This window comes from Schistocerca cancellata, chromosome 2 (assembly GCF_023864275.1).
Source record: "Schistocerca cancellata isolate TAMUIC-IGC-003103 chromosome 2, iqSchCanc2.1, whole genome shotgun sequence".
Taxonomy (NCBI): domain Eukaryota; kingdom Metazoa; phylum Arthropoda; class Insecta; order Orthoptera; family Acrididae; genus Schistocerca; species Schistocerca cancellata.
The window spans coordinates 866,501,146-866,514,932 of record NC_064627.1 but is presented as its reverse complement, the minus strand read 5'-3'; the positions used below and the strand labels follow the sequence as shown (position 1 = coordinate 866,514,932).

The following is a 13,787-nucleotide window of genomic DNA, read 5'->3' as shown; positions in this document are numbered from 1 at the left end:
AAATTGACGTACATAAGAGGTAACTTTTAATCTATCATACGAGGTGCATTGCCAGTTGATAATGTGAAAGTTATTACGCGGTGAATGCCTTCAAAAGAAGAACTGGTTTCAAAACAAAGTGTCTGTTTGCTAACCAGGCAACACTTTCTCCCACGATAATCGTAAACGAAAGAAACATCTGGAGCAAACCTTAGTAATACAGCTTTGTAGACCTGATGTTGTTAACGTTTGTAACAATATGATGGCTTTGACATGTTAAGCTTTGCTTTGTTACCATTTGCTCAAAATGTATAGAAAAGATGAAGCTAGATAACAATTCATGATAAATGAAAGAAAAGCAAACATTCAGAAGATCAAACGAACTGCACCAGTTACACTATATCTCCGTGGCACAATGCGTTTCGAGAATTTCTTCCCATATCAAGTGGTCTGGGAAGATATGAAATATTATGTCTCTGTAGTGGATGTAGTGCTCGAAGCACTTGAAAATATGAATCAATTTCCGAAGCATGTTGTATTAAAAACACAAAAAACATAGTTAGTGAAGTTAATCTGCTATTCTAATTCTGCACTGGTATTGTTTCATACGTCCAACAACATAATTTATTATAGATAAAATTAAGTCAAAGTTTAAATTACACATGAGGCTATGTGGCGGTATTCATAGCAGTAAATATTTACCCTTTACCATTGTCAATACAATACAGAAGCTATTCTTATCTAGACAATTTCGAATTATTTATTCTTATATTTGATAAAAGTATTTTCTTACTTCCAACGTTTAAAAATATTTAAAACAGACGGTAACAATGCAAAATTTAACTCTTTCAAACGATGTTGATGTTGCAGATATTATTACAGGGTTGTAAGAAAATTGAAACTCTCTCAGTACTGAAAAATCTCAGTACTACCACATCACAGATGCATCGCAACGCGCCAGCCAACGACACTAACTGCTATATCACTCGACATGGACCACAACCCGCGGCAGTATATCTTGCATACCAAGTAGAACAGTTATGGCTGGCTCTTGGTAATTAGTACGAGCTTTGAAACGCTGTTGGTTTTAAAGCAGCTACAAGTAACACAAAAAATAGCGCGGAAATATTCCTTACATACTGTTTTGCTTTGCTCTGTAAAATTAGAAACTAAAGTGCTATCGGTGTTACATCATGGAATTCAGGCGCTAGCCTAACATGTTTAGTGCTAAAGGACGTCGTGTACAGCTGCTATGTAGTGCTTGTTCATGTTTTCAGTACCGTTAGAAGCTTCGTAAGTAAACAGATACTTTAGGGGTGGAAGGGCAGAGGGGGGGGGGGGGCGGTAAGGTGTGGTCGAATGACCACACTGCACTTATCCTTACGTGTAGACCATTCCCACACTTTTCAACTGATATTACTAGTAATCTTACTTCTCAAATCAATCATTACTTCATTTCCGTGCATTATCGTTACCGTGTCTGATCTCATGCTAGTATTTTTTTCTTCAGGACGTAGTAGGCACGTTTTTGCCATTTTCGGAACAAAATAACGGACGATGGCAAAAATAGAGAGAACTAGAAAATGGAGAATTACAGCAGCTAGGAAAACTTTTCTAAAAATGACAATTATGTCAATATCTAACGGAAATTAACGTATTAGGAAGTCCTTTCCGAAGGTACTTGGAGTGTATACGGAAATAAAACAGCAAAGACAACAAAACATAGAAATATCGAAGGTCAGATAGGAAAATAGAGTATCAAACGGAAAGGTATTGAATCAAGTTTTTTGGTATCGTCAACCAGGCGATACGCGATCTGTCATGATTTTTTTAAATTTAAGTTTTGATTGAAAACCCGTCAATTCAATGTAGCACATGGAATCTTCTTTATTTGGATTGATTATTAGTTTCAGCTAACAATCTAGCCATCTCCAAATCATAAAAAAATCTTGATTAGTGTTTGTGCCGTTACGGCTTCACAATGGTTAAAATCTTTCTTAAAATGACAACATCCATACACGACGTAATTAAAAACAGCTTTCCATCGTTCGTGGCTAGCATAATTGAACGATGGTCGCAAAACAAAGGCGTTATGCCTTTACAACTTTGTACCTGGCACAATCTGTATTTATATCATTTCGTAATAGAGATCATCATATATATATATATATATATATATATATATATATATATTGCTGTAACGTGAAAAAATAGTATTTACATCTATATATGCACATTATCCACATGTACCACGTTACAGCAATATATATATATATATATATATATATATATATATATATATATATATATATATGATGCCTGTCACGAAATGATGTAAAGACTGATGGTGTCAGGTTCAAAGTTGTAAAGGTATAACGCCTTTATTTTACGATCGTTCAATTACACTGACCACAAACGATGAAAAGCTGTTTTTCATTATGTTATGTATGGATGTTGTTGTTTTAAGATACATCTTAACGATGTGCGAAACTGCAATGGCACCAACACTTACCAAGAATATTTTATGATCTGAAATGACTAGACTGTTAGCTGAAACTAGTAATTAACCCAAATAAAGAAGATTTCTTGTGGGATCTTGGCTTCGTGAGCTTTCAATCCCCGACAAAAATAAAAGAAAGGTATTGACTCGAATAGGGGAGAAAAGGTCTTCAAGGATTAACTTGATTAAAAAATAGAGATCGACTGATACGTCTTATCGTGTGGCACAGGATTACAACATACTTTCGAAGAGCATGACTGGGCAGTCATTGTAGTAATCGTAGCATTTGTTGATAATTACGTCATTATAATAATTTATGTCAATATCAAGAATAATTTGACTGAAATAATGCAATTGTCATTATTGCCAAATATATAAGAAAACTGAAAGCTAGAAACAAATAGATTACACTTACTTGTTATGAGCAATAAAGACAGGGTCATTCGTAAGTGCTTCCGAAGACACCTGCGCAAAAACTAGAAGACATATAGAAAACAAACATATATTCATGGGCAGAGCATCTCTTCAACTTTTTAACTCGCATTACAGTTGCTCAATACGGGTACCTTTTCTGATGCGGCAAACTACGAGTGCAAGAGCACGCACTTGCAGTTAATTGAAGTCACTGCTGCCCAGGAACGTGCAATCACAACAGCGCATTCGAACTGTGTTCATTGGGTTCCCTATCAACATTCGTAAATTAATTCGATGCGACAATGCAGAGCAGATGATTTTTCTGCATGTTCTTACACGTCTGTCCCCTAATGGTGAGATCTACTACTCCTGCATGGCATGTATTACGAATAGAAAATTGGAATGATGCTCTGTCCACTGAATGTGTCATTTTTCTCTATGTATTGTAGTTTTCGCGCAGTCGCCTTCTCAAACCCTGGAGGTACTTATGACTAACCGTGTACAAGAACTATCCACGATGTGTGTCTTGTTTATGGTGTCGAAACTATCTTACAACAAGCACATGTTAGTCTTTGGTAGGAAACAACACTAATGCTGTACACTACGTTTTTATAAAGTGTTGTTTCTTAAACAAATATTAGATGATAAAATGCCACATTAATTTAGTCTTACTGTAACTAACTTCATCTCGCTTATAAACATAACATACCGTATCAGCTGAAGGGAATCAACAACACAATCTCACGATGTAGTGATTTGCGGAATTATATACAGAAAAAATGTATTATTAACACATTACATGAACTGTTTTTCCTTTATTTTAAAAAAGTGCATTAAATTTGAGAGAATTTGCTTTCTTCTATTATTTCTCTCTCTCCTTCTTTCTCCCTCTGTCTATCTCTGTCTCTCTCGTTCGCTCTATCTCTCTCTGGCCTGTGAAGTACTGAATTTGTTTACCAACATGCAACAAAAACCTCTGATCATTACTGGTGGGTAGTGAGCTCTTGCCGGGTGCTGAGAACGTAACACAATGGGCATCAAGAACATATTTTCCGTGTGAGTGAATTCCAGCCCTATAAATAGCTGCATAAGAAGAATTACAAGTTCTAAAAACTACTGTATTTCAAAAGCTAACTCTGCAAATATATTCGAAAAATTAGGACCATTGTAGTGCTCAGAACATAACTGATTGCTGTAGTGGTTTCCGAATTTCTAGTGTGCAAAATTAATAAAGCATTTCTGTCACATGCCCACTGTTAGCGCATGGATACCTAGAAAATAAAAACTAGCGTTTGTATACCGAAGCAGTCCAAGTACTAATTAAAGTAAAGGAGACCTGTAACACATGCATTCACGGCAACAACCACCACTGATTAATAATGTCGCATGTTGCACAGTTGTTGGGTAACTGAGAGACGAACGCTTAGTATTAAAGTGCTGCTCCTCACGTAGTGTGACACCTGTACTATACTTCCCCACTGCCACATTGCAGTCGAGTCGTGTATAAACATGTATCGAGTGCCTGTTGAAAATCTTCCTTAAGACATACTTTGTTCCACACCCTGCTTTAACTCTGTCTTTACTCACAGTAACAGTGCAGACAGATAGAAATAGATATTTTGCAAGCGCTTCTGTATTTATCACGGCGGGAGCGACGTCGTGGCGGTGGCTGCTGCTTGCCAGGGGCGAACATTGCCTCCTGTCGGGGCGGTGTCGCCTTCCCAATGACACAAGCCAGCCAACCGTCCCTGCGACTCTCTTGCCACGCTTACCTCACCTTACCTCTATAGTTACTCATCTTTACATGTACTTTTCGTCACCACTTGTTTTGGGCTGTTTATATTGTGTGTTTCTGTCTCTTGCAGTATCTTAGGAATGTACCTGTTTGGTGGTAAGTTTTGCATGCTCTCAGACGGATCCAGAAGATGTACTTGTCACGAAATCATCACGAGGCACCCGAACTGTGTCTGTGATAGGAAACACTTTAACAATATTCTCTGGGCAACAGTCACAGTTTTCCAGGTAAGCCTCAAATTTCTCTATACAATTGTAATTTTTTGTTTACTTTGTCTGCTTTCAAATTCACTGTAGTTGGACTAACACATAAATTTTAATTTCTTTACTGCACGATTAATATGCAAGTGATTTTCAACTCATCGTTAATATAAAGATACAAATTGTCTATTATTTACATGTGTAGTGTTTCTATTCTATTTTTTGCTATGAAGCTGCAAACTTCTAAAGAAACGCTAGATATATAATTTACTGAGAATAGCTGTTGTGAATTAATTTCTACTGGTTCCTTACATTTAAGTCGAATCACTTATTAATTTGTTAGAAAATTTTGACAAATAGTAGATATAATTATTATCGTAGTGTTATGAGCGTTATCTCAAGGACTAAAACAGTTCTTTCAACGATAACTGCTTTTTCCGACAATATGTTTACCTTATCTTTAAAAAAATAATTATGATTTAATGTATTGTACGTCAGATGTCAAACGGTAATTTCTTTGAAATTAAACACGGAATCAAAATACGGTGAGGTTAACTGTAGTAGATTCTCTCACGATATATTATTGCACCTCTTGTGTCATTGTGCCATATAGCCTAGGAAACAAATGGGTAAAGAGGCAAGTACTTCGTTATATCAGAACAGACTAAATAAATGTCGTGTGACTAGGACCTCCCGTCGGGTAGACCGTTCGCCGGGTGCAAGTCTTTCGATTGGACGCGACTTCGGAGACCTGCCCGTCGATGGGGATGACATGATAACGATGATCAGAACAACACAACATCCAGTCCCTGAGCGGAGAAAATCTCCGACCCAGCCGGGAATCGAATCCGCGCCCTTAGGATTGACATTCTGTCGCGCTGACCACTCAGCTACCGGGGACGGACAATACAGACTTCTTATATTGTATTAATCGTTCTCCACTCTGACACAATACTCATTCAGAGTCTTCTGTATTGTCTTCCTGCTGAGGTTCTCAGAAATATTTTTATACTAGGAATGCATACCACGGTTTAAAATTAACTGTAAGGTAACTCTGAAGTTCACATTATGCAAACAGAAACCCTCCTGCGGCAACGAGTCCTCTGGAATCCATGCTCTTATGTCAACGTTTACGATCTGGGAGTCAGTGGCTATGGGCAGTTCGTCGCTCAGCGCTCCCCAGGAAACGCCGTAAAAATATGAGGAAACTCTATAAACTTCATCGGCCAATTTCGAATTGATGAAGTTATGAAGCGCGTATTGTTCTTCTGTAAACTTTGGAAAGCTCTTTTCTTTGCCCATAACAGGTCTCTCGTTTCCAGCAAGCTTATTTATCTTCCTTAACTTGGAAGGCACGCACAGGTCGAAGCCAAAGCGCGGAAGATTTTATTTCTGCGGTCTCCATTCCGCAGCTTTCCAGTGTCCCCGCTGCTTCATCTTTATCAAAGTTCTAGCTATTTAACAATGCTTCACAGCGGGCGCTACCGAGACTATCAGTAACATGATATAGCATATTACTCCACGACAATATCGTCTTTTTAAATTATTTTACACTTGATCAATTTTTACTTGATCTTTATTGTACACGTCCGCGATTCCAAGTTAAAATTAAGGAGATTTTTATCGGTTGCAAGGAAAGTGACGGAACAGTAACACCTTCCTCAGATTCTTGTCAACTAGTATTCCTTTTGTTAATGGAATCTGTAAAAATACCGCAAGCTCTACAACTGCATTACCTACCCATTTTGGCAGCGAATGAATTATATCCAAGTTCCTTTGTGAATATTTACTCCGCGTTATTCAGTAAATGCACCCTCACTTTGACACTTTTTTGTGATTAACGTCCAACCAACTGAACCATTAAACAGCCACAAACAATATCGTAGTTCTTCATTTCCCTATGTGAATGGCTGGGTGTTCATCTGAAGTCAGCAGTTGTGAGAGGATGCAACTTCATATCTCTGAGTTAACTGTGCATCGAAATTGCACTTATGTTGACAAAATACATTTTAATGTAATAATTCTTCCAAAATATGGTCCAAATGACAACGCACTGTAGTCTCTCATATCGATTAAGACGGACACTGTGGCCTTTTGTCGTAGCGTCTCGAATTCATTTCTTTTAAACATTACTTTCAAGGAGAGAGACCGACCCTGATGATAATACTTTCCTAGCCGAAAGCGTCAGTTTCCTTGGAAGAGGAAAATGCATTCAGCAGATTTTTTTACAGTATCAGCTTCGAAAAACCCGCAATCGATTGCATTTATCAGAGTGTTCCTTGCAAATTGTCCCATTTTCATTTTCCCCGAAAGACGATGGAGAACTTGGAGTCTATAATTCCCAAGTCCCTCTTCGTGTGTACATGACTGCTACACCCAATACTGTGAAGAATCCGTGATACGTACACCAATGTTTGAGGTCCTCTTCAGTTATTCCTCTCTCCTGCTTCTTCAGTCGCAAGATTAACTATTTCCGGGGGCGGCACAAGCCCCACTAGCCTGCTCGTTCTTCTGGAAAGAACGTCAGGTAGAATAGTTCTGCACGTATTCCAGCTAAACCTGCCTATTTCGTACATTAACTGCCCTGTAAAAATTTCTTCTAATTTGTCTTCCCCGCATCTGGTGTTTAGCAGATCTTGTTTTTGTTCATTCTTAAAAAAATGGTTCAAATGGCTCTGAGCACTATGGGACTGAACTGCTGTTGTCATCAGTCCCCTAGAACTTAGAACTACTTAAACCTAACTAACCTAAGGACATCACACACATCCATGCCCGAGGCAGGATTCGAACCTGCGACCGTAGCGGTCGCGCGGCTCCAGACTGTAGCGCCTAGAACCGCTCGGCCACTCCGGCCGGCTGTTCATTCTTAAACTGAATGCTGTCCAAAACTATCTGTCCATCAAATTGAAAATTTCTTCTTCTTTCTCTTTACTTTCCTCAATTGCAAATTTTATCAATGAAGTCTTTTCCACAGGGCTTTCATTTCTCGTGCGAACTTTATTTCTCACAATGCATTGATTTTCGAACATACAAATTAAATATTTTTAATTATACAGCCCTTCGCAGTCCACGTTAATCTGGTTTAATCTGTTCAATTGTCACAATATAAGGATACTCCAATGTGTGAGAAAAATACTGGGTAAAGTATTTGTACGAAGTCGTACGTTAGCAAGCCGTAATTGCCCTTTCTTTCTCCTAGCACAAGGTGGTCAGAAACTTATAAAACTTAGAGTGTTGCAGGGTAGGCTGTGCTGCGAAATAACTCTAAAGAAAAAATTCGGTATGTCGTTCGTTTCCGAGTTCATTGGCACTGAAGTTAGCCAACCAGGCCGTCGCGCACACAAGACAGTGTCGCCAAACGTGTTTTTCGTTTGGTTTCCTAAATCCGAACAAGAGAGCGATACAATAATTGCACATGGGATGGTTGTAAGCGTCAAACCTGGCGAAAGGTTGAGCGATATCGTGCATTATCATCTACGCTTTGAGAACAACTGACACTAATTGTTTCTGGCGGAAAGATGAATTTGCGTGCGCTGAGGGCTGATTGGCTAATTTCAAGGCTAATTGACTCTGAAATGGTGCAACGAATAGAATTCTTTCTTAACAATTATTTCTCAGCACAATCTACTGTGCAACACCCTTACAAGCTTTTCAGAATGTTTATGACCACCGTGTATAGCTTCCAGTACTTATTCACCTTAAACTTTAAAGTGAAAATCATTTCCACTAGCTATTTAGAGTTCTATTAGTGAAGCCGAGAAATAAAGAGTACATCACTGACACTACAGTTAACCTAAATCCGAAATTTTGAATGCTTCTAGACTTCGTATTGAATTTGTAGTTGGTAATTTATGGAAAATGATTTCATTCTTAGCTTATATCTCCATCTAGTTTTCCATCATATACCTGTGAGCAATAACGGCATTAAAATAATCGACATCAAATTAATTACTATTATGTTTAAGGCTGTAATATCACAAATTAAGTTTTAAGTACCACCTCGAAAAAATAAAGTTACGCAGTTAAGTCTTTCTGTGGTAGCATAAAGTGTGATTCCGCAATGATATTACAAACTTTCATGGGTGATGAAGAAGGGTAAATGTATCAGTCTGAGGTAAGGGACTCTGGTCCGGAAAAAGTCGAGTCGAAAGTTATAAGCGAAAATCCCTCGGATGCCTCTGACAGCGGAGGTGGTTGTATGGACCAAACGAGAAAAAATTATCTGGTAAACATGGGCGCTAAAGTACATACCTAAAGAGTTATGAGCACTTGTTCATCTTCGCTAGTGTGAAACACTTCTGTTCTACAGAACAAGTGCTCAGAGCTCCTACCGTAGCCATTTTAAAACCCGTGTTTACTAGACAATTTTTTCTTGTTTTGGTCCATATTACATCCTCCCAAAATGTGAAAAATAAAGAGACTGCAATAGAAAAGGCCCACTGTCAGAAGTATCAGGATGATTTTCGCTTATAACCTTCGACTTACTCGTTTCCCGACCGGGGGTCCCTTAACTCAAATTGATACATTTTCCCTTCTCCATCATTCCTGGAAGTTTGTAATGTCATAACGGTATCATTCTCTATATTGGAACCCCGCATCATAATACTTTTGCATGCCGTTATATGAACCAAAGCAAAATGGCGAAGACCATTGATAAATTCGGGTATCATGTGGCAATCCATTTTCAGCAGCAGGTGAAAAGTTCGAGGTGTGTCACGCCAATCCAGATAACTTCTTTAACGTTTAGAATTCGCCTGACACAGCTGCAGCAATCCTGCGGCTACCGAAAACGCATTGCCACATGATACACCAATTTATCAATGGGCTACCCATTTTGGTTGGGCTCGTCTAGAGATATCATACGGTACTGTGGCGTGGTGATTTCATTGTGTACCAGGATTTGAGACATTTGCATGCAAAAAACCAAGGATAATTATCTAATTTTATTTTTCCGAGGTTATAATTAAAACTTCATAACTACGCTGTGCACATTTCCACGAATTCCGAAAGAAATTAAACTGTCACACTAAAACAGTCAGTCGATGTTTCTGTAGTAGATCCGATAAATTCTTTATTGATAAGAAATGTAAATACAAGCGGAAAGTAAGTGTGCATTTGGTGCGTGTCACACAGATCCTGACGCAGGAAGATTGGAACGTGGTGTTGTTCAACGGCATGGAGAAGACGACGCACTGGGCAGCCCTGTACTTCGTGGCTCTTATGACGTTCGGCAACTACGTGCTCTTCAACCTGCTGGTCGCCATCCTCGTCGAAGGCTTCTCCGCAGAGGTACGTATCTGCCCGTCGCACATTCGTATCACCGTGGAACAGCACTCAGGAGTCTCATATTCAACATTAAGTATTGTTTAAAATCCTCTACCGTTAATTAAAAAAACAGAGGTCCATACAATGTGACCGCTATCGTATAAACGCAGGAATATAAAAGAAGAGAAACTAGAAGGGTGTGGAGAGAAGCATATAAAATGATGTTGATTTAAGCACGATAGGTAGATTAAGGGGGGTAGGACGTCAAACGGGCCGACTTCGAGAAGGAGAGGCACCACAGGACATTTTAATTTGCACTGTCTATACTTTTACAAATAGATTCATAAAACTTTGTCAGCATGGACAGGAAGGATTCAGGATTCGCACTCATAGCAGTGGAAGTTCAAAAACGCGAAAAAATAGTATTTTTTAAATGTGAAATTTCATGATTTTCTTCACTTACTGTTGGCTGCATTTGTTGCTACAGGTACACTTTTCTTCATAAGTAAGAGAGATTCTTCGATGAATTTTGCACAGCTTACAAACAATACCTACAGGTGTATGAAACTCTAGAATTTATTTAATCTATGGAAAAATGAATGGGCTGTTACGTTTTAAACTTCGTGTTTAGAGAAAACTCGAATTTTATAGTTAATTATCTCAATTTTTACCACAGTTTTTAACAGATTTGGGAAATTCTAGAGTTTGATACACCTGTAAGTATGGTTTGTCTGCTGTGCAAAATTCAATGAAGAATCTCTCTTACTTATGAAAAAAAAAGTGTACCTACAGCAACAAAAGCAGCCAATGCCAAGTGAAAAAATAATAAAACTTTACATGTAAAAAAAATTGTTTTGTTATGTTTTTGAACTTCCTCTGCTATGAGTGTGAATCCTGAATCCTTCCTGGTCATGCTAACGAAGTTTTATGAATTTATTTGTAAAAGTATAGACAGTGTAAATTAAAATGTCCTGTGGTGCCTCTCCTGCTCCACGTCGGCCCGTTTCACGTCCTACCCCCCTTAAGTCGACTTGTACAATGGATGTTTTCAGCCGAAAGACTGATTTGTATAACCGATGTCACGTTTCACATTCCCAATTGAAGTGAAGATGCGTCCCTTTAAGGACGTCTCTACCCTGTCAAATAATCGCTCACCGTTTAACTGTTCAAAATAGTTCAGTAGTTATATATATATATATATATATATATATATATATATATATATATATATATATATAGAAAATGGAAATGAAGTCCCATGCTTCTTTACAGAGCGTAGGGGAACGATGCGGGAGATCCGCACCGCATTACTAGGCAAGGTCCTAATGGAGGTGGTTTGCCATTGCCTTCCTCCGACCGTAATGGGGATGAATGATGATGATGAAGACGACACAACACCACCCAGTCATCTCGAGGCAGGAAAAATCCCTGACTCCGCCGGGAATCGCACCCGGGACCCCGTGCTCGGGAAGCGAGAACGCTACCGCGAGACCATGAGGGCGGACTACATATATATATAGCTGGGCCAGCAGCATGAAACACGTCATAATAAGACATTTTAAACTGAATCTTCCAAGTTAAATGCTCATAGTTTTACTATATTTCGCTCATTACACCTATTCCGACGGTATTACCATTATCAAGTACAACTGCGAATATTACAGTTTGTAAGTTTCATTTACTTTTGCCGTATTTGTATATTGATTTAACCTTTCATCGGTCTCGTAAACTGACAAAACGGCCGGGAGAGCGGTGTGCTGATCACATGCTCCTCCATATCCGCATCCAGTGACGCCTCTGGGCTGAGGATGACAAGGCGGCCGGTCGGTACCGTTGGGCCTTCATAGCCAGTTCGCACGGAGTTTAGTTTTAGTTAACTGTTCATGTATACTTACGTCTAGCTGGGCGAGACATACATATTGCGTCACTGATGAATCCTTTTGTCAATTGTAGCTGATGATATGCTGGTAAAATAAAGTCACGTGGTAATCTGACAGCTAGTTGACAGTTCTCAGTGATTCTGTATATTTACAAAGTTGTTATAGCTAGTCATCGGTATTGTTGGAGTTACAGATAACAATCAAAGATTACACACACAATTATGTTAGGTCTTAAGATCTGTAAACGTCATTTGCTTTTTACCTTTATCCTAGCAAATCGGCTGACTTATACCATTCATTGATCTTTTTTAGTAAGAAAGCTTGCTACTTTCTTGGTATCGATGATGATGATGATGATGATGATTACGGAGGAGTCATGAAGTCCTGTTTACCTCTGATGTGTTCATACTTTCACTCTCTTCTGAAAAATAAGAATCTAACGAACTGGAAAACGTTGCCTTGAATCTCCGCTTCAGAATGGATTTTCTCGTACTTATTTTATTCTTTTTTGCCTGTATATGAAATCAGTAAATGAAAAATAGGCCTGAATCATTTCGTCCCTGTGTCAAGCGTCCCTGGCTGTTTTTTCTTTACCCCCAGTTTCGCGTGTATCAATTTGATCCTTTTGTTTCCCTCGTCCCAACACAATCAAGTTTTCATACCTTCAACACTTCTGTTTCTGCCTATTCAGAATCATATACACATCCCTTCGCCACTACTCGTCGGCTAGCATCTAAAATATACAACGTTGTTCTGTAGCTACAGACCTAAGTTCATCCAGACTTCAGTTCAGAGAATGATAATTCACATGCATAGGCAAACAGAAATACCGTTCTCATACGATGTTTTAAAGTGTATTAATGATAGGGAGAACGCAGCTATTTACTGGTACTGTTCACGCAGTTCATATTAAGAGAGTGAGAAAATGCTTGATTTGCGTCCGAGGAATAAGGTTCACTTTGCAAAAAAATGGTTCAAATGGCTCTGAGCACTATGGGACTTAACTTCTGAGGATATCAGTCCCCTAGAACTTAGAACTACTTAAACCTAACTAACCTAAGGACATCACACACATCCATGCCCGAGGCAGGATTCGAACCTGCGACCGTAGCGGTCGCGCGGTTCCAGACTGTAGCGCCTAGAACCGCTCGGCCACTCCGGCCGGCAGTTCACTTTGCAGCCTATGTTTTCCATATATCTCTCAATAAAAGATAAAAATCTGTGGAAGTGGGGAAATACGTATTTCATACCTATTATTGCTATTTATTTACTTATTTCTGTACCCCGTTTGTAGATGTTCAGATGTGTGTGAAATCTTACGGGACTTAACTGCTAAGGTCATCAGTCCCTAAGCTTACACACTAGTTAACCTAAATTATCCTAAGGACAAACACACACACCCATGCTCGAGGGAGGACTCGAACCTCCGCCGGGACCAGCTGCACCGTCCATGACTGCAGAGCCCCAGACCACTCGGCTAATCCCGCGCGACTCCCCATTTATAGCATCTCTGTAACACATGACGTGTTTTCCATGACTAAAAAGAAGCACTAGTATAATAATGACCTGCACACTGTATATGTGTCTGAAACTTGTAACCGTCGTCTCCTCAGGATGTTAAAATTAATTGCATTCCACAAAGCTATTTACGCTTGTTCAGTCACTGGCTATCGATTCATGTTTTTCGATAAAAATATCACCTGTCCACATTTTCTGATTTCTTTCTTATGATACTGAAGCAGTTACTCGGAGTT

At 39.0% G+C, this 13,787-nt stretch overlaps 1 protein-coding gene across 1 annotated transcript in view; it reads left to right on the top strand.

Moving 5' to 3' along the window:
• LOC126159435 (voltage-dependent T-type calcium channel subunit alpha-1G-like) overlaps window positions 1-13,787 on the top strand; it is a 633,155-nt gene that overhangs the window by 321,283 nt on the left and 298,085 nt on the right. The window contains exons 14-15 of the mRNA XM_049916549.1: window positions 4,759-4,915; window positions 10,022-10,177. Coding sequence (XP_049772506.1) covers window positions 4,759-4,915; window positions 10,022-10,177 — 313 coding nt within the window. The remainder of the gene's footprint in view (window positions 1-4,758; window positions 4,916-10,021; window positions 10,178-13,787) is intronic.